At 45.2% G+C, this 21,094-nt stretch overlaps 4 protein-coding genes across 4 annotated transcripts; 1 reads left to right on the top strand and 3 right to left on the bottom strand.

Moving 5' to 3' along the window:
• Positions 1-1,725: 1,725 nt before the first annotated feature.
• Positions 1,726-3,256, top strand: BBK36DRAFT_1126724 (glycoside hydrolase family 30 protein; the record flags this gene model as incomplete). Its single annotated transcript, XM_024891405.1, has 2 exons — positions 1,726-2,533; positions 2,631-3,256. The coding sequence occupies 2 exons, from the start codon at positions 1,726-1,728 to the stop codon at positions 3,254-3,256; spliced, it is 1,434 nt and encodes a 477-aa protein (XP_024746634.1).
• A 169-nt stretch (positions 3,257-3,425) lies between these two features.
• Positions 3,426-4,769, bottom strand: BBK36DRAFT_1143810 (Nitrilotriacetate monooxygenase component A/pristinamycin IIA synthase subunit A; the record flags this gene model as incomplete). The annotated part of the gene is made up of 1 exon (XM_024893624.1): positions 3,426-4,769. The coding sequence occupies one exon, from the start codon at positions 4,767-4,769 to the stop codon at positions 3,426-3,428; it is 1,344 nt and encodes a 447-aa protein (XP_024746633.1).
• Positions 4,770-5,618: 849 nt separating this feature from the next.
• Positions 5,619-6,723, bottom strand: BBK36DRAFT_1126841 (Aldo/keto reductase; the record flags this gene model as incomplete). Its single annotated transcript, XM_024891425.1, has 3 exons — positions 5,619-5,984; positions 6,047-6,618; positions 6,672-6,723. 3 exons carry the CDS (start codon positions 6,721-6,723, stop codon positions 5,619-5,621), a joined length of 990 nt encoding a protein of 329 aa, XP_024746632.1.
• A 9,401-nt stretch (positions 6,724-16,124) lies between these two features.
• Positions 16,125-17,935, bottom strand: BBK36DRAFT_1171554 (glycoside hydrolase family 27 protein; the record flags this gene model as incomplete). The annotated part of the gene is made up of 3 exons (XM_024895585.1): positions 16,125-16,980; positions 17,034-17,544; positions 17,875-17,935. 3 exons carry the CDS (start codon positions 17,933-17,935, stop codon positions 16,125-16,127), a joined length of 1,428 nt encoding a protein of 475 aa, XP_024746631.1.
• Positions 17,936-21,094: the final 3,159 nt, after the last annotated feature.

Below are 21,094 nucleotides of genomic sequence, written 5' to 3'. Positions count from 1 at the left end.
GTTTTGACAGGATGTGGAGTTGGGGAGGGAGCCGAAAAGAGAAGGTCATGTTTGTTGTGATGTTAGAGTTTGCTTGGGTACGAGAATGGGCCCGGATTTCTATACTCAGAGGAGGCTTATGAAGTTGATGAGGATTGGGTGAGGGAGATTATAGTTGGCTTAATGATACTGCATATTATAGTAGGCATGAGAAAGCCTGAAAAGGTAGGAGCATTATACATGTGGTTGCTTTGGCTACAATAAGAGGGAGGATTCTATGGTTGTAATCCAGGCTTGCCAGGTACTACATAGAAAGACAAGTGTGGGATTATGCTTGTTGTATGCTTGTTTGGACGCTTAAATCTGCACTAGACAAGGGGGCTCGGCAACTTTCTAGCTCGACGTGTAGTTGAGCCATTGCGTCTTGTCAGCGGATTGGTGGACGGGGAGCATGTCGGATCCGGAAAGGAAAAAAATCCGCTTATGGTATTGCCTCGTTCTCTGTCATGGTTCAGGCATCTTCGTGACTGGAACCGAGTGTTGAAGCGGCGTGGGGGAGGAGAGGGCGGGGTGGAGATGGGGAGGTGAGGCGGATGTGTCCGCTTGGGTGCATGGACAAGATAACTTGTTGAGGTTGATTGAAGCCCTGGAATGTAGCTGTGCTCTTGAAGGGAAATACGAGTATACAGTAGAGGGAGAAATGGTATAGTTGTGGGCAGGTTGTGGGACAGCAAGGTAGAAGTGGAAAACAGTGAATGTTATCGCGTGAATCTAAGAGTAAACTTGGCTGACTACAGGACAACGGATGAATACAAAAGTCCGATCACTCAAGCACGCGTGCTTGTAAGCATTTATCCAGACTCCCTACTGAGAGGAGCGGACTACTATCGTGTTCTCACCCCCCCCCCCCCCCCTTCGAGTCCCATTCTCTCCATGGCCCAATTAGGCAAGTTGTTTAGGGAACACGATTCGATGGTCTCTTGGCAAAGCCACGTCCCGGGATATCGTCTTGGCGTGGCCTTCTCCGTTTGCTTCTTGGGGAGTGATGAGGCCTTGTCTGGGTGCTGTGGGACTGGTTGAACTACAAGTGATGCTGGGGGATGAGGAGCATGAATCGCGGTCTTACACGGTGAGTGTTGCGGTCAGGATGAGCTGCTCCTGATCGTGAAGAGCTTGTTGCTGAGACTGATTTAGTTCAATTTCCTTCTAGTGTATTAGCTGTTACACCTGCATAACCGTAGAAATTGACTCGATCAACGCAGAATGCTGATGACTACGGTAAAGCCTGACGTGGAAGAGCTTGGATGGCGGCGGCCGTGTTCTTGATGCGCTCAACGATCGTCATCTGCAGACTACCCCCCTTACGGCATGGATCGGCCAGTCTCTCAAGCGGCAAACGGAAGCCGGAGTGATGGGGATAGGGCCGATTGACTTGCCCTGGCCTTGTTTGGGCAGCTCGGGGATGTCTTGTGCCTGGACGTGGTTCGAGACTCCTCTCTTGCGTGGCAAGTGGTTGCGGAGCAGTGCAGCTGAGCGGAGGCTTGCGACTAAGCTTATTGAAGATGTCTAAGTGAGGTGGTATTGATGGCTGGGGTATACGTGGGGAGACCGCTATGGGACTTCATCATGGAGAGTTTGTGTCCGTACAGGTGAGTACATGTATAAGGAGACGTCGATCCCCCTTCTTTCAACCAGGCTTCTGCTCTTCTCCATCCCACTCTCACCCGGGCTGAATCCACATCCAAGATGCTCTTCATCTCCGTCCTCACCACCATCGCGGCGGTTGGCGGCGCCAACGCCGCCGCCTCCTCGTTCGCGTCCACCGCCGACTCCAAGAACCAGTTCACCCCCGTCCAGGCCCCCGTCCTCAACGCCGCCAACCCGGGCATCGACAACTGGAAGTTCACCATCAAGGAGAAGACGGGCCGGAAGCAGACGGTCAAGGGCTTCGGCGCGGCCGTCACCGACGCCACCGTCACCGCCTTCACCAAGCTCAACGCCAGCCTGCGCACGCAGCTGCTCAACGAGCTGATGACGCCCGCGGGCCTCAACTTCAACCTGCTGCGGCACACGGTGGCCAGCTCGGATCTTTCCGCGGATCCGGCGTATACGTATGACGACGCTGGCGGCAAGGTCGATACCGGGCTCAACAGCTTTGGTCTTGGAGATCGCGGCAATGCCATGATTAGCATGCTGGCGAACATGCGCCGGCTGCAGTCCAACCTGACCATTCTGGGATCGCCGTGGTCGCCTCCTGGATGGATGAAGGTCAAGGGCTCGCTGATTGGTGGCGGCACGGCCAACAACAAGCTCAACCACGCGTACGAGGATGCGTACGCGCAGTACTTTGTCAAGTATCTGAAGGCGTACGAGAGTGGTGGTGCTCACATTGATGCCATTACGCTGCAGAACGAGCCGCTCAACAACAAGGATGACATGCCGACGATGCTGATCCAGCAGGACGAGTCGGGGGCTTTGATTCGGGACAAGGTTGGCCCTGCTTTGAGGAATGCGGGCTTGAGCACGCAGATCTGGGCTTGGGATCACAACCAGGGTGAGTATTGATGTTGTCTTTTCTGCTCTGGCTACTCCGACGTTGTTGGATGAAGCGGACTGGAATATCGTGATACAGCACTAACACCGGTTGACAGACGTCTACTCCTACCCCCAGACCGTCATGAACATGGCCAGTCAGTATGTTCAGGCCGCTGCTTGGCACTGCTACGCCGGCAACAACCCCAACAACTGGACGCCCCTCACGCAGTTTCACAACGAGTTCCCCAACAAGGAGCAGTACATGACCGAGTGCTGGACGTCCGTCGGAACCACCGACTGGATTCACAGCTCCAGCTTCAACATGTTCCCCCTGCAGAACTGGGCCAACGGCATCATTGCCTGGACGATGGGCTCCTTCACCGGCGGTGGCCCTGCGCTGTCCGGAGGCGGCAACTGCCACCAGTGCACCGGTCTCGTTACTGTTTCTCCTGATGGAAGCAGCTACAAGAAGGAGATTGACTACTACATGATGGGCCAGTTCAGCAGGTATATCCCCAAGGGGGCCGTTGTCGTCGACGGCACGGGCAGCTTCTTGTTCCCTGATAACACGGGCATGGAGGCTGTGGGCACAATCAACCCGGATGGCACCCGCACGGTGGTCATCCAGAACAGGTACAACCACGACATCTGGGTGCAGGTTGGCACGGAGTCGGAGAGCCAGACGTGGAACGCTCGTGTCCCCGGTTCGTCGGTGACGACTTGGATCCTGCCCAAGGCTTGAGGTGCTGAGCGTGAGATGATGAGATGAATGGCACTGTATATATCTGGCTAACAGCTTTGTCTGTACATGGTAATGAGAATATGCATGAATGAACAATATTAGTGTATATAAGTGTGCCTGAATGCATGTAATCACCATGCTTGTCATGTAGCCATACGCATCCAGTCATCTAAGTGCTTTCAGCCTTGGGAAAGAACTGATTCTCCGGCCTCGGCAACCCAAAGTGCTCTCTCAGCGTCGTCCCCGTGTAGTCCTTGCGGAAAATCCCCCGACGCTGCAGCTCCGGCACAAGCTTCTCCACGACATCATCCAGCCCCTGCGGCAGATACGGGAAGCAGACGGTGAAGCCATCGCTGGCTTCCTCCTTGAGCCACTTCTCCCACTCGTCGGCGATGCTCTGCACCGTTCCCACAAACGCGAAACCGGCATATCCGCCGAATCGCTGGGCCAGTTGTCTCACTGTCAGGCCTTCTTCTTTTGCGAGCCGCAGAACAGCCTCGCGGCCCGTCTTGCTGGCGTTGGTCTCGGGCAGGTCCGTGGGAAGAGGTCCGTCGGGATCAAACTTGGAGGCGTCCGCTCCGAGAGAGATGGACAGACTGGCGATGGAGCTCTCGTAGTGGACGAGGCTGTCCAGCTTGAGACGCTTCTCCTTCGCCTCCTGGATCGTGTCGCCGATGATGACGAGCGCGGCGGGCAGGATGTTGATGTGCTCCCTCTTTCGGCCGGCGGCCTCGGCCCGGCCCTTGATGTCGGCGTATAGAGCCTTCGCGGCATCAATGTTGCCCGGCGAGCAGAAGACGACCTCGGCCGTCTCGCCGGCGAGCTGCCGTCCCGGATCGGACTGCCCGGCCTGCACGATGACGGGCCATCCCTGGACGGGGCGGGCAATGTTCAGGGGCCCCTTGACCTTGAGCTCGTCGCCGACGTGGTTGAGCGTGTGCATCTTGGCCGGGTCGAGGAAGATGCCCGACTCCTGGTCCCTGATGAAGGCGTCGTCGGCGAAGGAATCCCAGAGGCCGGTGACGACGTCGTAGAACTCCCTGGCGCGCTTGTACCGGTCCGAGTGGTCCATGTGTTCGTCGCGGCCAAAGTTCTTGGCGCTGTCCGGGTTGGCCGTCGTGACGATGTTCCAGGCTGCCCGGCCGTTGCTGAGGTGGTCCAGCGAGGCGAATCGCCGAGCAATGTGATAGGGCTCGTCATATGTCGTGGATGCGGTGGCCGCGAGACCAATCTTCTCCGTGACCTGGGAGAGGGCGGAGAGCAGGGTGAAGGGCTCGAAGGAGGTGGTTGTCTGGCTGCGCCGAAGGGCCTCGATGGGCATGTTGAGGACGGCGAGGTGGTCGGCCATGAAGAAGGCGTCGAACTTGGCGGCCTCGAGCTTCTGTATGAAGGACTTGAGGTGGGCAAGGTTGAAGTTTGCGTCGGCGTAGGAGCCGGGATATCGCCAGGCGCCGGTGTGCAGACTCACGGGGCGCATGAAGGCCGTGAGATGGAGTTGTTTGGGGTTGGACATGGCTGATGTCTATGAAGTTTACTGTGTGCTATTTGAGAGATGTGTGCTCTCGCACGAGTCAAGTTTGTGCTATAATGGAGTATGACTTCTACTTCCTACTTAAGTGAGGGTGGCAGCTATATATACAGATGGAGAAGTATATGAGGGACAAGTGGATGGTTGTAGATGATGTGATGTGCTATGCATGTAAGCGGATGAGAATCACGACATCGACGAGATGCGGGGGTGCGGAGCGTTCGGTGCTTTATCAGCGACACTTCGGTGCAAACCCTTTTCAAATGGGCGTAGATGTCGTTTGATAAGATATAATCTCCTGAATGGCGATAGAGAAGAATTTCCGTTGTACAAAAGTGGTGGTTGGGAGCGTAGATAAAGGTTGCCTCGTCTCGAAGAGCTGGACTTTATGCCTGGCTTGCAGTGGATTGGAAGTATACGGGAGCTGAGATACTATATAGATCTGCTCAGTCCGGTTCAGATTATCTAAGGTAGTTGAAGTAGTCGAGTTCCATTGTTTGAACCATATTAGATAGAGCGAATAGTACGACATGTACATGTCCAAACTGAAAGTAATCATGGTAGGGACCCGGACTGGGGCGGATAGTCTATATCGCCGCTCGTCTTGGATTGCTAAGCAAACCGCGACTGCTGGACACCATACAAGTTCTGACTGCTCTCATAAGCAAAAAGGTCAGAAGTATGTTGGGTACAAGTATACTCCTTACTACCTAGGCAGCAGTAATACTGGTATGTCTTATTCTCAGTAAAAACATAGTGTGTGCGCATTGTGTGTCATAGAACAGTAGAACAGTAAAGGCTAAGTAATCTATATCTTATCTAGCTATAGATACTCTAGGTGTTAACGGGTATATGTTGCGGGTATCTCTCTCCCGCAGCCTCAAAGCTATGCACCAAGCCATTCAGCTTGTCCAGCTCCTCCTTGGTAATTTCCACCAGCTTCGAATTCTCCTCAACACGCTGCACCGTAGATGAGCCAGGAATCGGGATCACAAGAGGCAGGTTCGGATCCGAGTTCAAGCTCAGCACCCAGTTGATGGCGATCTGGCCGGGGGTGCAGCCCTTTTCGCGGGCAACCTGCTCGACCTGCTCGACGAGTCTGAGGTTGTGCTCGAGCTGGGCTGGTTGGAAGCGGGGAAAGGAGGAGACTGTGCCGAGCTTTTTGACGTCGTTCAGAGTCTTGTACTGGCCAGTGAGGAGCTACGGTTGATGTTGTGTCAGTCATCGCACTTCGTTTCCTGGGTCCAGGTAGAGCCACTTACCCCCTTCCCAAGAGGCGAGTATGCAATGATGGGAATGTTGTGCTCTTTCAGCGCAGCGGCAATGCCGTTCTTCAAAATGTCCGGCGTAAACATGCTCAGTTCGATTTCAGCACCAGCAATGTCGGCCACCTTGGCGGCTTCATGAATGGTGTGAACTCCGCACTCAGACAAGGTAATGGCGCCAAGCTTGCCAGTGTCGATGTACTCCTTCTGAATCACGCCAAAGGTAACCGACAGTGGATAGTTCGGGTCACGTCTGGCACAGCAGAAGGCGTCAACCTTCTTGCTGCCGCCGAGCTGCGCCAAAATGTTATCCAGCGAGCGACGGATGCCCTCAGGCGATCCGTCGGGCTTGCGAGCGGAACTGTCGATGCCGCCCTTCATGACCAAGACGACCTTGTCGGCGTCTTCGGGGTACTTTGTGAAGTAGGCCTTGATGATGGTCATGGAGTTGTACTCGGGCGTGCCGTAGAACTCGCCGCCGTTCCACATGGTCTGGCCGTTTTCGACGGCGGCCTTCATGACGGCGAGGGCTTGCTCCAGTGGGGGAGGGTCGTCGCGCCAGGTGAGGCCTGTGTGTGTTAGTTAACTGGTTCAATGATGGAGGATTCGAGGGAGTAGTTACCCATGAGGCCGAAGCCGATGGGGCCAACTTCTTTGCCGAGGAACTGAACCATGGTGCTGGAGATGGGGCGAAGACTTTATAGGTGTGGAAGATGATGGTTGCGGATTTGAAGCTCTCAACGAGGTCTTCAGCCCTCTTTATATCTCTGATCTGCCTCCTCTCTGCTATTAGTCGCTCCCCTATATCACGCTCGCGGAATTCAATGCCGGAGTTTACTTGATAGCCTATGCGAAACAAGCTAAACCCCGAATCCCGCAGATTGGAAGCTGTTCGAAGAAGTTCTCGAGTGGTGCGTTCCCACCTGTCGACACGAAAGTGATCTAAACGACTTGTGTCTCCAGGGGCGGGCATTTTCTCTCATGAACCCCGCCCGGACATTCCCCGGCAGTATCAAGATTGCGACGATACCTGTGTGTACATTTTCGGTTGGAGACTGTCGTTGCCATGATGCGGAATGGCGCATTTTCGATTGCGGGCTTTGATGGTTGGATGGATTTGGGGGTTGTCGGGTTGTCGGTAGGCTATAATAGAGTCGATTACGCGCAGATAATGGCTTGTGAGCGCGTGTAAGACGGCCTGCGCTTCTTAGTTTCGCAGCTGGACGGGAGGATTCAGCCACCGAGATGGTCCCAGATCTATCCTAGGTATAGGCTATCTAAGGTGATGATTCGAAGAAGAGGGTACTTCCAAGTAAGCCATTTACATCATGGCTCTGGCTGAATGGATTGGTACGCTTTATTCATGCGTCCCTTTTGCTCAGATTGTTACACCATACTGGCCCCTCACGCGTAGAGGAAAGTGAATGTGTAAACTCTACCTATAGGATAAGGTACTTGCCGACTGCGCGTATTTCACATCTGTTCGCACATATTTGCGATCTCGGCCCTGTTCTAGTGGTTCGATGCAGTCCGGAACGCTAACCTAATCGATCAACAAAGGGACCTGCTTCACATCTGCCTGTACTTCAGGTGCGTTTACTCCTCTCTTTCGCAGGCGTCCTGGAGATTGTCATTATATCCGCTGATACGACCCGGAGTCCTGCTTACTAGATTATTATATATTGCGATGTTTCACTTAAAGTCCGCTTGACAATGATGGAATCTTTTCCTCCTGCTTTTAGCAGAGTGCCCTCCGAGATGACAAAAACGCCGGTTTATATCTATCTAAAGGCTCTCGATCCAATGAGAAGGCTCTTGGCAGATCATGTTTGCACAATCCAAGATCACATACTTGACGGAGAAAGGGTTAATCGCTGTATTAAGCCCCAGCAATGACAGCTTCGTCAATCACGCAGCTTGCACCGGCATCCTTGAGGCGAATTATCATCAAAAAAAGCTCTGGGTAGGCTGCCATACATCTCTGAATTGTCCCTTATTTTGAAAGGCCCGAATTGCCAGCTGCCTCCTCAGTACCATGATTCATCGAACATCAAAGCGCACCGATTTATTCTTCAACATCGAATAGAGCTCAAGACAATAGAGCATTCGGACACATTGCTCTACTTCTCGACAAGTCCATCCGTGTTTGCTATGCACGATAGGCTTGGAGGCCATTGGTTCGAGTTACAGTCGTAGTTATACATAGATTTGAGCAGAATTCCTATTTTGCCCTCATGCTCCGAAAAGAAACCTAAAGACAATTCTGAACTGCTTGTCCAAGTCCTAGGGCCGTTTATACCGAACGCATTCTGTGTTGATTGGATCTAATTTATGAGCATACTCAGACAAAAGTTAATGTTTGCACCGCCAAGATTTTGAAAGGGAGAAACATGTTGTGCCCCATTGGATCCTTAGTTCTCGGTCCAAATTGTTAAAATATATGTCAATTGGCTTGTCATCTCCTTACATCCTGTATAGCGGCGTATGGCTCTACTTATGTTTTGCAGTCAGGTTAACCCCTGCCCTTTAATATACAGATACTTCCTATATTAGTGCCCCTATTTTTAACACTCCTACTTAATAATAGAAGAAGTTAAAGCTATGCTCTTACTATCCTTATATACTAGGTATACAGTCTAGAACCTACTCTTACTAACTTTAAACAAGATATATATTCTACAGCAGGTATATAATTACTTTTAAAATTCCTTACTATTATCTTATATATTAATAATCCTCCTTAAACTAAAGGCTTTATAAAATTTAAAAAAGTAATCTTTTCTTAATAGCTTAATTAACCTATCTGCTATTATCTTATTTATAAGGATATATTCTAGCTTAATCTCTTTACTTTTAACTTTTTTATATATAAAGTAATACTAAGTCTTAATATGCTTAAAGCCCTTATAGTTAGTTAGGTTCTTTATTAAGGCAATTGCTCCTTAATTATTATAGTAAATAACTATAGCATTTAGTAATAATAATAAGTCTGCTTATTCCCCTTAAAGGTTAGTGTATAATTTTATAAAAAGTCTTTATAACTAAATAGCTTTTTTTATAGTATTAGTTTATACTATATATTCTGCTTTATAACTTAATAAAGCTATTATTACTTACTATCTTAATAACTAGCTAATCTTACTGCTTTTAATATTAAATATATAGCTAGATATTAATTTATAAGTATTTAGGTTATTAGCCTAGTTAAAGTCACTATAGCCTTATAAAGGTTAAAGACTTCTTTAAAATACTAAGCATAAGTCCTTACTTCCTTAAATATAATATAAGATATGCTTAACTGCCTGCTTATATATATTATTAAGGTTATTAAAGTACCTGCTAATTACTAAAATAGTATAAGCTAGGTTAAGGCATATCCTTAATATTAAGTATATTAATAACTTAATAGCTAACTAGTATTTCTTTTATTTATCTTATTAGCAGATATATCCTTTTACCTTTTATAGTTATTTTTTAGTTATTAATATTAGCACTAAGGCATAGTTAGTTATATTAAGTTATTATAAGATCTTTTAAATATAGCCTTACTAGTTAAGGATAATTATCTTTACTAGCTAATTATAATAAATTTAAATACTAAGATAATAATAGTATAGCCTTAAGTCTATTATTAAAAAGTAATTATATAAAGCCTCTTTTAGCTTTATAATTTTTGCCTTATTTTTTCTAACTAATAATAGATTATTAATATAAATTATAATAAATATACTATCTTTAATATATAAGCTACTATTAAATATAATAGTATAAAAGCTAAGGGTAAGGAGGAACTTAGTAAGTATTTTATATTAAACTCTTAAAGCTTATTTTAAGCTATAAAAAGCTTTTTTTAGCTTATATACTTTCTTAGTCCTATTACTAAAGCCAGTTAGTTACTTTATATAAATATCCTTATTTACTATTTTATAAAAGAATACAGTTTTAATATCTATTTATTTAATTTCTAGGTTAAAGGCGGCTATAATAGTAAATAAGGCTTTATAAGTTATTAGCTTAACTACTAATATAAATATCTTTAAGTAGTTAATACTAGCAATCTGCTTAAAGCCTTTAATAACCTATCTTGCCTTATATCTTACTATTTAGTTATCTAGTCCCTGTTTTAGCTTATATACCTATTTACTATATAGAATGTTTATCTTAAGGTCAGGCTTAATAAGTTCCTAGGTCTTATTTTCCTTTAGTATATAAATCTTATTTATTATCCCCTTTTACTATTTATTATAAAAAAAACTTTATTTAGCCTTTTTAAATATTTTTAGCTTAATATTATTAACCTATATTTTACTTAATGCTGCTAAAGCAAGAACACTAAGTAAAGAGACTTATATATAATACTCTTTATTAAGGAGAGAGACCTTATTTTATAAAGGGTATTATAACTTAAGATGCCCTAGCACCTTATTACTAAACCTTACTTACTTTTTATAAGATATTAAGGAGTTAAGTAATATAACTTTAGCTATAGACTAAACTAAGCTATTCTTTTAATATTACTTCTCTCCTACTCCTTAGTTATTAGTCTAAGTCCTTATAAATTATATATTACAGATAGTAATTAAAGATAAGGGTATTTTAAATTTAAAGTGTATATTTAAGGAGCTAATTATTCTCCTTTTAGGAGTTAGTAGCTAGTATATAGTATTATTAATAAAACCTAGTAAAATGCACTTAATCCCCTTCTTATTAAGTTTCTTTTATTATGCTTAAGGGATAAGGTGCTAGGCTACTATGCTTACTATCCTAATATTTAATATATTAGGTTATTAACTAAATATATATTTAAATAGCATCTTATCTAAGGCTTTATAAGGGCTTTTATTATAAAGGTAGTTAATAGTTTTTAGTATTTCTAGCTAGTATCTTTTTAAAATATTCCCCTTAATTAGTATAAAAAGCAGCTTATTATATATAGTAATATTAAAGTTCTTAGCTATACTATTTAATTAATATTATTTTATTAGTAATATCTTAAAAGTAATACTTTATAAAGTTACTTATTTATTAAACTTATTACTATTAAATTCCTTAGCCTTATCTAGGTAGATAATCTTATAATATTATCTCTAAGGTTCTTAGTTTTCTAAGAATTATATAAAGAACTAAATAAATCCCTAAGCCCCTTATTTATTCTTAATAGCCTTACTGCTACTAAAGTAATTATAGCTATTTATAAGTATAATCTAGTACCTCTTTTTATTATAACTATTTATATAAAAGGGATTATATATATTAGCATAAATTATATCTTCTATATATTTAGCTAGTTATAGCTATCCTTTATATAGCTTTTTATATATTTATTTATATAAACATGCCTTATATAAGCAGAATTCTTATATAGTATTTAGTCTATTAACTATTTCCTTTAAATAGTTAAGATTATTACTGCTAAGGTATCCTATTTACTTATGCTAAAGCTATGCTTATAAGTTAACTATATAAGAGATAAAGGCATATATAGGTAGGATTTCTACTAGTAATACTATATATAAGATAAGTGCTTAAGTAAGTAGACTTTCTATTTATAATATAAAAAGCTTATTAAATTATCTAGCTAAGATCTTAATATTATCCTTCTTAATTATCTAGCAGTCTTAAGCTATTAATATCTCCCTTTTTAAATTAAGCAGCTAGGTAATAAAGATTAGGTTTAAACTAAGGGCAGGGGCATAAAAGATATTAAAGAATAAGACTATAATAAAGGCATCTTTATTTATATAGTATTTAACTACTATACTAATGCCTTTAATCTTAATTTTTAAGTTACTAATGCTATTTAGCACTTTAAAATATAGCTATAGTAATCTAGGCATAAACTTATTTTACTAAAAGGTAGTATGCTATTTATAGCCTAAGTTAAGCACTTAAACAGCTTAAAAACTGCAGTCTAATACTAATATTTTAAAAGGTTATATAGTAGCTATTAGTCTTAGTTTTTATCCTTAAGGAGGCTAGTAATAAGGCAATATTTTTATTCCCTTATTTTATATTTAAGATAACTAGTTAATAACTTTAGTAACCTTATTAGTCTTTTTATCTCTTCTTCTTCTTTAAGTAAAGATCCTAGCACCCCTTCTTTATATACTAGGTCTTGCTATAATAGCTATATTTTAATACTTTTATAAAGGTTAAATTATTATTATTTATTAATATGCTTTTTTTATATAATATTAGCGCCTGTATATTTATTATACTGCTTTTTTATTAAACTTCTTTTACCTTTATGCTATAAATAATACTATTTAGTATTAAAAAAGAGTTAATATTATAGCTTAACTAAAAATTAGTATACTAAATAAGGTACTATTTATTTAGTTTATTAATAAACTTAAGGATTAAATAACTATTTAGTAACTTATACTTACTCTTAGCTTAAAAGAACTTTTCTTATACTATCTTAATCTTCTAGGTAAAGTTATAAATAAAGGCTGCTAAAGTAAAAATATAGTTTTCTTACTCTTTATATACTATTTATAATACACTTAGCCTAGACTTTTAGAATTCTTCTCTTATATATTAAAAAACCCTCTTAATAGTTCTTTCTTTACTTATTATCTTACTTAAGGAGATAGATAGAGTAGTCTTAAAGATTCTTATATACTGCTATTACTTGCTTTTTTATAAGTCTAGCTAGCTATATAGTATTTTATCCTTTATATTATATATAGTAAGCAGATCTTTTACTTTAATAAGGTTAATAATAAGTCTTAGCTAATAATCTTAAACTAAGAAGTCCTTTTATTTTTCTAGTATTAGTAATAACTAAAGACTTAAAGCGTTTACTGCTATTAGCTTAATTTTAAGACTAATAAGTTCTGCCTATCTGCAGATTATAATACTAGGTTAGCTTTATTATTATAATATATTATATATTAGCTATTAATTAAAAAGTCTTAATAGTATTTAAACTTTATAGTTAAAGGTATTGGTATTATTAAGAGGTAAAGGGATGCTAGAGATTATGTCTTTATTAAGTTCCTTATTTATAAAGGCATATTATTTAACTATATATAGACTATTATCTAATTTAAAATGATTTTTATCTTCTTAAAATTCTTAAAGATCCCTTAATAGCTACTAGAAAGGCCTTAGACTAGTAATTAGGTCTTTTAATAATACTATTCCTAGTTAATGCAGAATTAGCCTACTTAAATTACACTATCTAGCTATTTTTTAGTGTTTTCCTTATTATATAGTAATTTCCCCTTAAAAAGCAGCAGATTTAGTAAGATTAGCTATAAGCACTTAAAAGTATTAATACTTATTATTTCTTAGTAATTTTTATAAAAGCCAGGCTTATAACCTGTTAAAATATATGTTAATTAGCTTATTATCTCCTTATATCCTGTATAGCAGCATATGGCTTTACTTATATTTTACAGTCAGGTTAACCCCTGCCCTTTAATATATAGATACTTCCTATGTTAGTGCCCCTATTTTTAACACAAATTGAGTCAGGCTCACATGATGCCAGTGGTTCTTTGACAGATCAACCAATCTTTGCAAATAAGTGTTTGCACGAGGCTAACAGTGCCTTTGTCTTTGAACTGAGTAGAAAGAGTTTTCTTATCTCCCTTCTTGAGCCAATCTGCTTCCCTATCGAATATGCTCCGCTCAATTCCGGCACTTGCAAGGGCCTTTCTTCTTGTCAACGGCAAGAGAGCACAGTCCATTCACAGTCTAACCGCAGTCACTCATCATATCATCTCACCAAATGAGCTTGTTTGCGTACATGCACCTACGTATAGATCGACGTTGGCGGTGCTGGTGATATGATGTTTGCTCGCTCGCCCAGCCAGCAATTTGACAGAGATTCAACTATTAAAACCTCATCATCTACCCAGGTATACTTTCTCCAACCACTTCAACCATCTGACTCAATCTCAGAAGCCCAAAACCATCCAGTAAATCTCTGTTGAGTAAGTAACAGAAATATGCCATCCGTATACCTTTCTCGCTCATTAGCCTCTATGCCGCATATGTACTGACTCTGCAGAAGCAAAACCACTCACGATGCCCTCCTCTGACGCCATCATCGTCTGTGACACAGATGACGAGCGAAAAAGAATTGCCGAACTTCTGAGCAGCTTGCAAGGGTATAAAATGCATGACAATGGTCGCGACTGGGTTTCCATGAGGGTTTTGAAAAGCCCTGAGGGCGGAGAAAACCCTTACCCGGCGCTCGTGCTGAAGCACTTGCTTAAGGCAGCTGGATACGTCCCCAGTAGCATATCGGATTGGGGTGCCATACGTTTCGTCAAGATGGAACACATGACCACAGAGAACATGGCCAAAGTGAACGTGGCCGCAGAGAATGTGGCCGAAGACGATCCGATGCCAAGTGAGATCTGACTACTCAACATGATCTGACCATTGACCGCAATCAAAATTATTGACAGGATCTGCTTGCCAAGGGATGTCTCAATGTCGGATGCATCTGGCGAAGGAGGGTGTTCACGAGAATGCCATGGCCATGAGGGGTGTCGCCACGAGGGGAATATGATCGCCTATTGGGGCTCATTTAGAGTTGTATAACTGTGCAAATGCTCTAGCTCGGCTCTCCATTGTACACAGAGATAGATCTTAGACTTGAAGGAGAATAAACTTGCTTGAGACCTTATGCTTAGCACAAACCACAGGCTTATCAAGCAAGGTTCCATGCAGGATTGTGATGTTTAGCTCTCCTTCATCAACAAGCTCTTCACAAACGTCTCTGTGGTTTTCTCAAAGTTCTCAATAGACCTAGAACAAAGGCCAGGGAAGAGGGTACACCAACTGATGTTTGTTACTCATGGATATCTCTTAATCAGGCCTTGTTAAAATTGTGTTTTGATCATTTTAAAAGCAAGAGTGGAGGTATGAAATGAAGCGAAAGTCTCAATAACCCACTAGAACTTAAAAGATGCGACAAAGATATGTACGAGAGTTTGTCCATGTATATAAATAACCATATTAGCCGCCATGTAAGTGAGTTGTATTGTGGCCTATTAGAGTCTATCACGCATGACAAACAATTATGAGATTGCCTGGAGACAAGGCAGAAATTCCGCCATTTTCCTCGGTGGTATCGATCAGATGAAGTTTGCTCGCCTGTTCGACCAGCAAACGGGCCATGTCAGCTAGAAAAGCTCTTCGTTCACCCGAGCCTCCTGCCTGGTCAATACATCCTTCATATTACAGCTCGAGCCTCAGACAGGCAAGTTAAGCTCTCGAGTGAGTACCAGAACAAGGACCTTGGGTCTCCATGTCTCCCCAAAGTCCCAATACTGATCACATACTAAAGCTCGAGGGAAGAAACCTTCACACAATGGCTTATCTCGACTTCACGATCGACTGCAAACAAAGTGCCCAGAATCTGGAACTCTTCGACAGACTTGCATCGAACGGAGGCAATTCGGGGCAAGTAGATGAAGTAATGGGGATTGGGATGGAACATGCTGAGCCTGAGATCAACCCTCGAAAGAAAGAAATCCACGCAGCCAGCGTGGAAGGATGTCTCCTCAAATTGGACTTTATGGAGGAGTCTGGCCCGGATGAGGGCATACAGCATTTTGCCCAGCCGCAAGACGCCCAAGTGGTTGTAGTCAAGAATGATGCGATCACCACACAGGAAAAGACAACTGAGGAGGATCTGATGAACAAAGATACTCTTATCCATGAAGAGGATCTGATGAAGCCAGTGACTGTCATTGGAGAGGAAAGTCCCACAGAGAATAGGCTAACTGAAGAGAGTCGAATTGCTCAACAGGGCCTGAACTACCAAGAAGAGCGGATTTCCAGAGGGTTCGAATATTTTGGTGAGGGCTTGCCAAGGAGGTCATGGGGAAGGGGACCGAGGCGATAGGATATGTCATTACCAATGGAGAGAATGCGGTCAATCCAAGCGACGGAAGCTTGCATAGGCTGCTGGCATCCACCATTTATAGAGATACTTGTCGGATTCGAGACGAATCAATTTGATTGAGGCTCTACGCTAATCATAAATACAAAGTCCTTTGTGTTCTATATGCACATCGTGATTCCCCTCCGTCAAAGATCTTTCAAAGCGCATCTATGCCTTCGTCAGATGCAGCAGCACACTGTCGCCCTCGTTAAGCTGAGCAGAAACCTGGTCGCTGACAACGCCCAAGCTCTGGTTGTTCCAAATGTCCTGCACGTTGTACGAGCCTGAGAGGCCCAGATCCTGCCAGGTTGCAGACACCGTCTGGACGCCGCTCGTTTGCGTTCCGAAACCACCGTTGCCGTTGTCTGGGCCGAGATTTACGAGCACGACGACCGCCTCGCCGGAGGGCGAGGGACCTGCAATCCAGGCCTGGAGCTGGGTCGCTGCTTGGCCGCCTGAGCCGGGGTTGCGAGGTTGGATGGGATATTGGGCGGTAAAGGCGGCCACTTGCAGGGCGTCGGGGTTGGTGAGAAGGTTTGTGCCAAAGTCATCCAGCGTGGTCATGTCGTTGCCAAGAATGAGGTTCGCTCCCGCTCCGATCCAAAGCGTGGTAACTGTCGTGCGCTGACCATCGCTAAGGCCGGAGATGCTCTCCGGGTTGCCGGACACCAAGTTGTCAAGGTCGGGGTAGATGGTGAGCTGGTCGTAGAACTGCAGGCCGGCAACGATCCACTGGCGGTAATTCTCGATGGCGCGCTGGACAGTGCCCCAGGCGACGAGGACGTTTGAGCCGGAGTTGTTAAGATCCTGGTCTGTCCGCATGGAATCGGCGTTCTCGCTCCAGATGTCAAAGTACTTCTGAGTGCGGTCCAGCTTCCAGGAGATGTCGAGGCGCATCTGGCGGCCGCTGTTCTTGATGGCGTTGTGCCAGGCGACGACTGAGCCGCTCTGGTCTGCTGGGAGGCTCTGGCCATTGTCTGGCGAACCAGGAGTGACGAAGTCAAGCTTGACAAAGTCGACGCCCCTGTTATACAGTCAGCATTGCGTTGGTCATGGAAACCTTTGGATTTCACAGACCAAGAGGCGAACTGGGCCGCGACCGAGTCGTGCCACTGCTGGGTTTCCGGCCTCGTGTAATCGAAGACACAGCGAAGTAGGCCCTCGTTACCTGTGCAAACCTCCCCGATGGTGGTCTGGGTTCCAAGGATGGTCTTGTTTGCATCACTGATGAAGGCTCCAGGAACAACATACACGCCCAGCTTGAGCCCTTGATCGTGAAGAGAGCTGGCCAGCGATGGGATGTCGAACAGGCTTGTATCATAGATGATCCGGCCATTATCATCACCGTGGTCTCCCACCGACCAGCCAGAGTCGAGACTGCAGTAGTCGTAGTTGCCCTTAAAGGCACCTGAAGCCAACACGCTGCATTGCGTCAAGACATGTGACTGGTCGAACGTGAAGCTGGGCGCTGCGTTGGGGTTGGCCTGAAGAGCGAAGCTGTTCCAACCTCGGGCTGCGCTTGTGAAGCCGTCTGGAGTCTGGGCATAGCTGATGACCTTGAGGGGCGTTGCGGCAGAGGCAGCGGGAGCTGCTGCGGCGCCGGTGATGGCGAGCCCGAGGGAGAGAATCTCAAGACGAGGCATCTTGATGAAAGGGGGAAGGGATGAGGAGCACTGGAGAGACGATCATGCTGACAAGATGTGGGAAGTCGATATATATACTTGTCTGCGGTTGCACACGTTTACCCGTGGCCAGGACATCCTCTCACAAATTCGCCAAGGACTCCATCTCTTCTTGTCGTTTACGTGAGATATTACAGCCCGGAGTCTCCAAGTGTCTCTTACCGCTCGTCACCAGGCGTCTCCAATTCCGTGCCCAGCCTTGGTCATCACCGTCGCAATACGAAATAAGAACGAACTCCCCGCATATAGCTCCCGAGAGTCTTCCCGGTCCAATCGAGGCACACCGATCGACGCCATTTCTCCTCTTATAGAAGTGCCGGTATCCAGACAACGGGGCAGTTCTTGCGCCTCGTGGGCGTTTTCCGAAGGGCGCTTTGCGGATTTTAGTATAGCTCCCGCAGGCAGTGCCTTGGACGTGTGGAGGGCACTCCATAGCTGACAGCCTGTGTCCGAACAATTCTCAAGATATCCTGGAATATGCGGTTTGTGGGGTTTTCGGGCTTGCCTTGACACGGCTTCATGATGACGACATTTGCGATGGATTGCTGTTTCGGTTCGCGTCCCCATGCCGGAGAGACTCTAGGAACTTCCTGTATTGATATAGCGGTTCTTTCGCCAAGGTCTCTGAAGCCGGATTGAGAACATTGTGTCTGTTCTGAAGCTTCCGTGGGCTTCCTATTAGCCTAATTAATCGGCATTTATGGGGTATAAGTCAGGGGAGTTGATCAGACGGAATTTCGTCGTCCGTCGGAAGAATTAGCTGATAACAAGCTTTGGAATCTTATAGTGAGGAGCTTCTGAATGCATTTACACGTTCGGATTATTTTCCGGATTCTCAGTGTACACAAACTCTGGCAAAATTGTCACCGTATCTCACAACGCCGTGATGCTGGACAACGTGACACTGAAGTGAGGACGAGGCTCTGTGCCCCTGGGGAGAGCCCGCAGTAGTGGATGCGAGGTGCTGTAATTTGGATCTGCGGCTGGGCGTCAGCATACTCGTATCTCCAGGATCGGGGTTTACCAAGGGAATGCCTTCTGCAGGCGTGTAGATCAAATCAGCTCGAATCTGCTTGAGCTGACAGTACCTGAAGTGGAAATGCTACCATTGAGATATAGGAGATTATAAATAGAAGATGATACTACTATATTCATAGTATTGCCCTGAGCTATAGATAGCGCTTATAAAAAAGGCATGTGTTGTTTACTCTAGCTACCAAGCTTGAGGTATAGGATAGCCGCTGTAATAGTCTGACGCCGAAGGCAGCGTTTCAGGATATGATTCCATCAATAGCAGACACGACAGAATATATAGCTGAACGGCGGTGCCGAGGAGGGAAGAGCAACATCACTACCTGCTCACCGACCACATGGAACAAGATTTCCTTCCTCATGTGTTAATACCCCGTGCCTTTGCCAAAAGAAGCTGCTGCAGTATTATCCCAAGCGACGCATTGACAGTGTCTGCTAACTGCGCTGTACACTTTCTTGTCAGTCGATAGCTGTGTCACTCTCTGGCCCTTCTATCATCCTACCTATCGAGGTATACGATACGAAGCAATTCTCCGCAACAAGTCGTGTTTGCAGAATTTGCGGAGAGCCGGGTTACGCCGGCAGCCCCGAACCCTGCCTGCTAACCGCAGCCTACAACCCCCGCTGAGTGCGCCGAGGCCATCCGGTTGGCCGTCTCCCCATCAACGGTCCCGGAACGAGAGACAATGGAAGTCCGGCCGCCGGATGAAGTTGCCGGGCCCGAACACAAGCGGCCGGCCCATACCCATTTGTCAATCTATCCGTATGCCAGAATGCGTGGCCGTATCACTCTGTGTTAGTGTCGGCGTGAGGACCACAATAGAGTAAAAGGCGGCCTTACACATGGGTCTACCGGCTTGGTCCTGCCGCTTGTACTATTGCTCAGGAGGAAATGGACTAAGGAGCGTAAATGTATAAATGTAGCTGCTAGCTGATCCCTATATCAATTGAGCCGAGGTCAGGCGATGAGTGGTTTGGCTTGAAACTCAGCTACACTACACGTTCGGGAGCAAAGACGTACCACTCATTCCAGTCGATTCTTTTCGTCCTACGTGTATACTCTTATGGTGCTATGGCAGAAACTATTCAATGCACCCGTTGATGCTTGTTATGGTGTATGAGGATGAGTTTGGTATCTGTTTGTGATTCAGATACTCATTGCCTACAAGTGAACTGCACCGGAATATCCCATCCGCTCAGTTAAGAGGAAACCTGGTACAGTAACCTGACCATGAGAAAGATGGTGCTCCTTAGACCCATGCTCTATTTGACAAGGAATACGCGGAATCAAGGGCCGTTTAAGTGAGAACGCAGAGCAAGTGCTCAGCGACGCAAATTGTAGCAAATTTTCACATCAAGCAAGATTGTAGAGAGACTTGCACTGGATACACTCCTCTTAACTTCTTCCTCTTCTCTATTTTCCGTTTCAACTGGCCTCTGTGCTCGCCCAGGTGGGCAGCACCATTTCTCTGATCTTGATGTAATAGCGATTTGGCGCCATGAAATCATTCTGTAGCCCCTTCAAAAGGAACAGCCCAGTCGAAGACGAGAACCGTGCTCTTGGCTGAGTTCTTTCTTCGCCGAAGTAGATTAAAGATACGCAAGACGAGGCCGAGTGAGCAGTTTGACCTTGGCCTTGACCTTTCACTAAAGTTCACGCCTTTGCCTTGGTATATATGAATCCCGGAAGCTGCGGAGAAATTGAATCAAAAAGGTCAGCAGGCGTTTGCATCCGATCTCCTATAGGCTCCTCATGATCTGCGACTTAGGCATGGGCCCTCCCTACCTCGACTCGGGAATTCTTCCCACCGCATTTACTAGCTAGGTCGATCTGACATACTTACATGAAATGCCAAACGGACATGCGGATTATCCTGCGATTATATAACATCGTGGCAAGTTTCGCCTGTGATGGTTTGTGCATTGGTAAGCGGAGCTTTGCCCTGAGTAACGCTTGTAACCCCAAGGCTGGGCTTCACTTTTGTCTCATGCATCTGCATGCTGCTGACCCAGTCTTTTCGGCAAAGGGGTATCAGCGTACAGGTACATACTGTTGTTTGCCGAAGAGATGAAAATCTGGACGACTTGTCCAGTCATAAGGGGCAACAAAGTACACACCAGAGAAAGGGCCATGCGAAGCATAAGAGTGGAAATTTGGCATGTTTTCGGCATGCATGGGCAATTTTCAGTCAAAGAAGCCTGGGTTTCTTAAATTCGCATCGGAAAGATCTCGAACCAGCTGCTATACTGCATCGTATCTCCGCTGAAACGTGCATCAAGGCGAGTTAATCGCGAAGTTAACGCGCGCTTGCAAGGGTGAAGTCGGTTCGCCGGCAGGCATGGGGTGTCCCTGTGCTCGGATTGGGAAGCAAGATGTTACATGCATTCAGGTGCGCCAGGTGTATAATTCCGATGGCGATATTT

Source organism: Trichoderma citrinoviride (genome assembly GCF_003025115.1).
Source record: "Trichoderma citrinoviride strain TUCIM 6016 unplaced genomic scaffold BBK36scaffold_13, whole genome shotgun sequence".
In the NCBI taxonomy this organism is placed as follows: domain Eukaryota; kingdom Fungi; phylum Ascomycota; class Sordariomycetes; order Hypocreales; family Hypocreaceae; genus Trichoderma; species Trichoderma citrinoviride.
The sequence above is the reverse complement of the archived record's forward strand: the minus strand, read 5'-3'. Positions and strand labels throughout refer to the sequence as shown.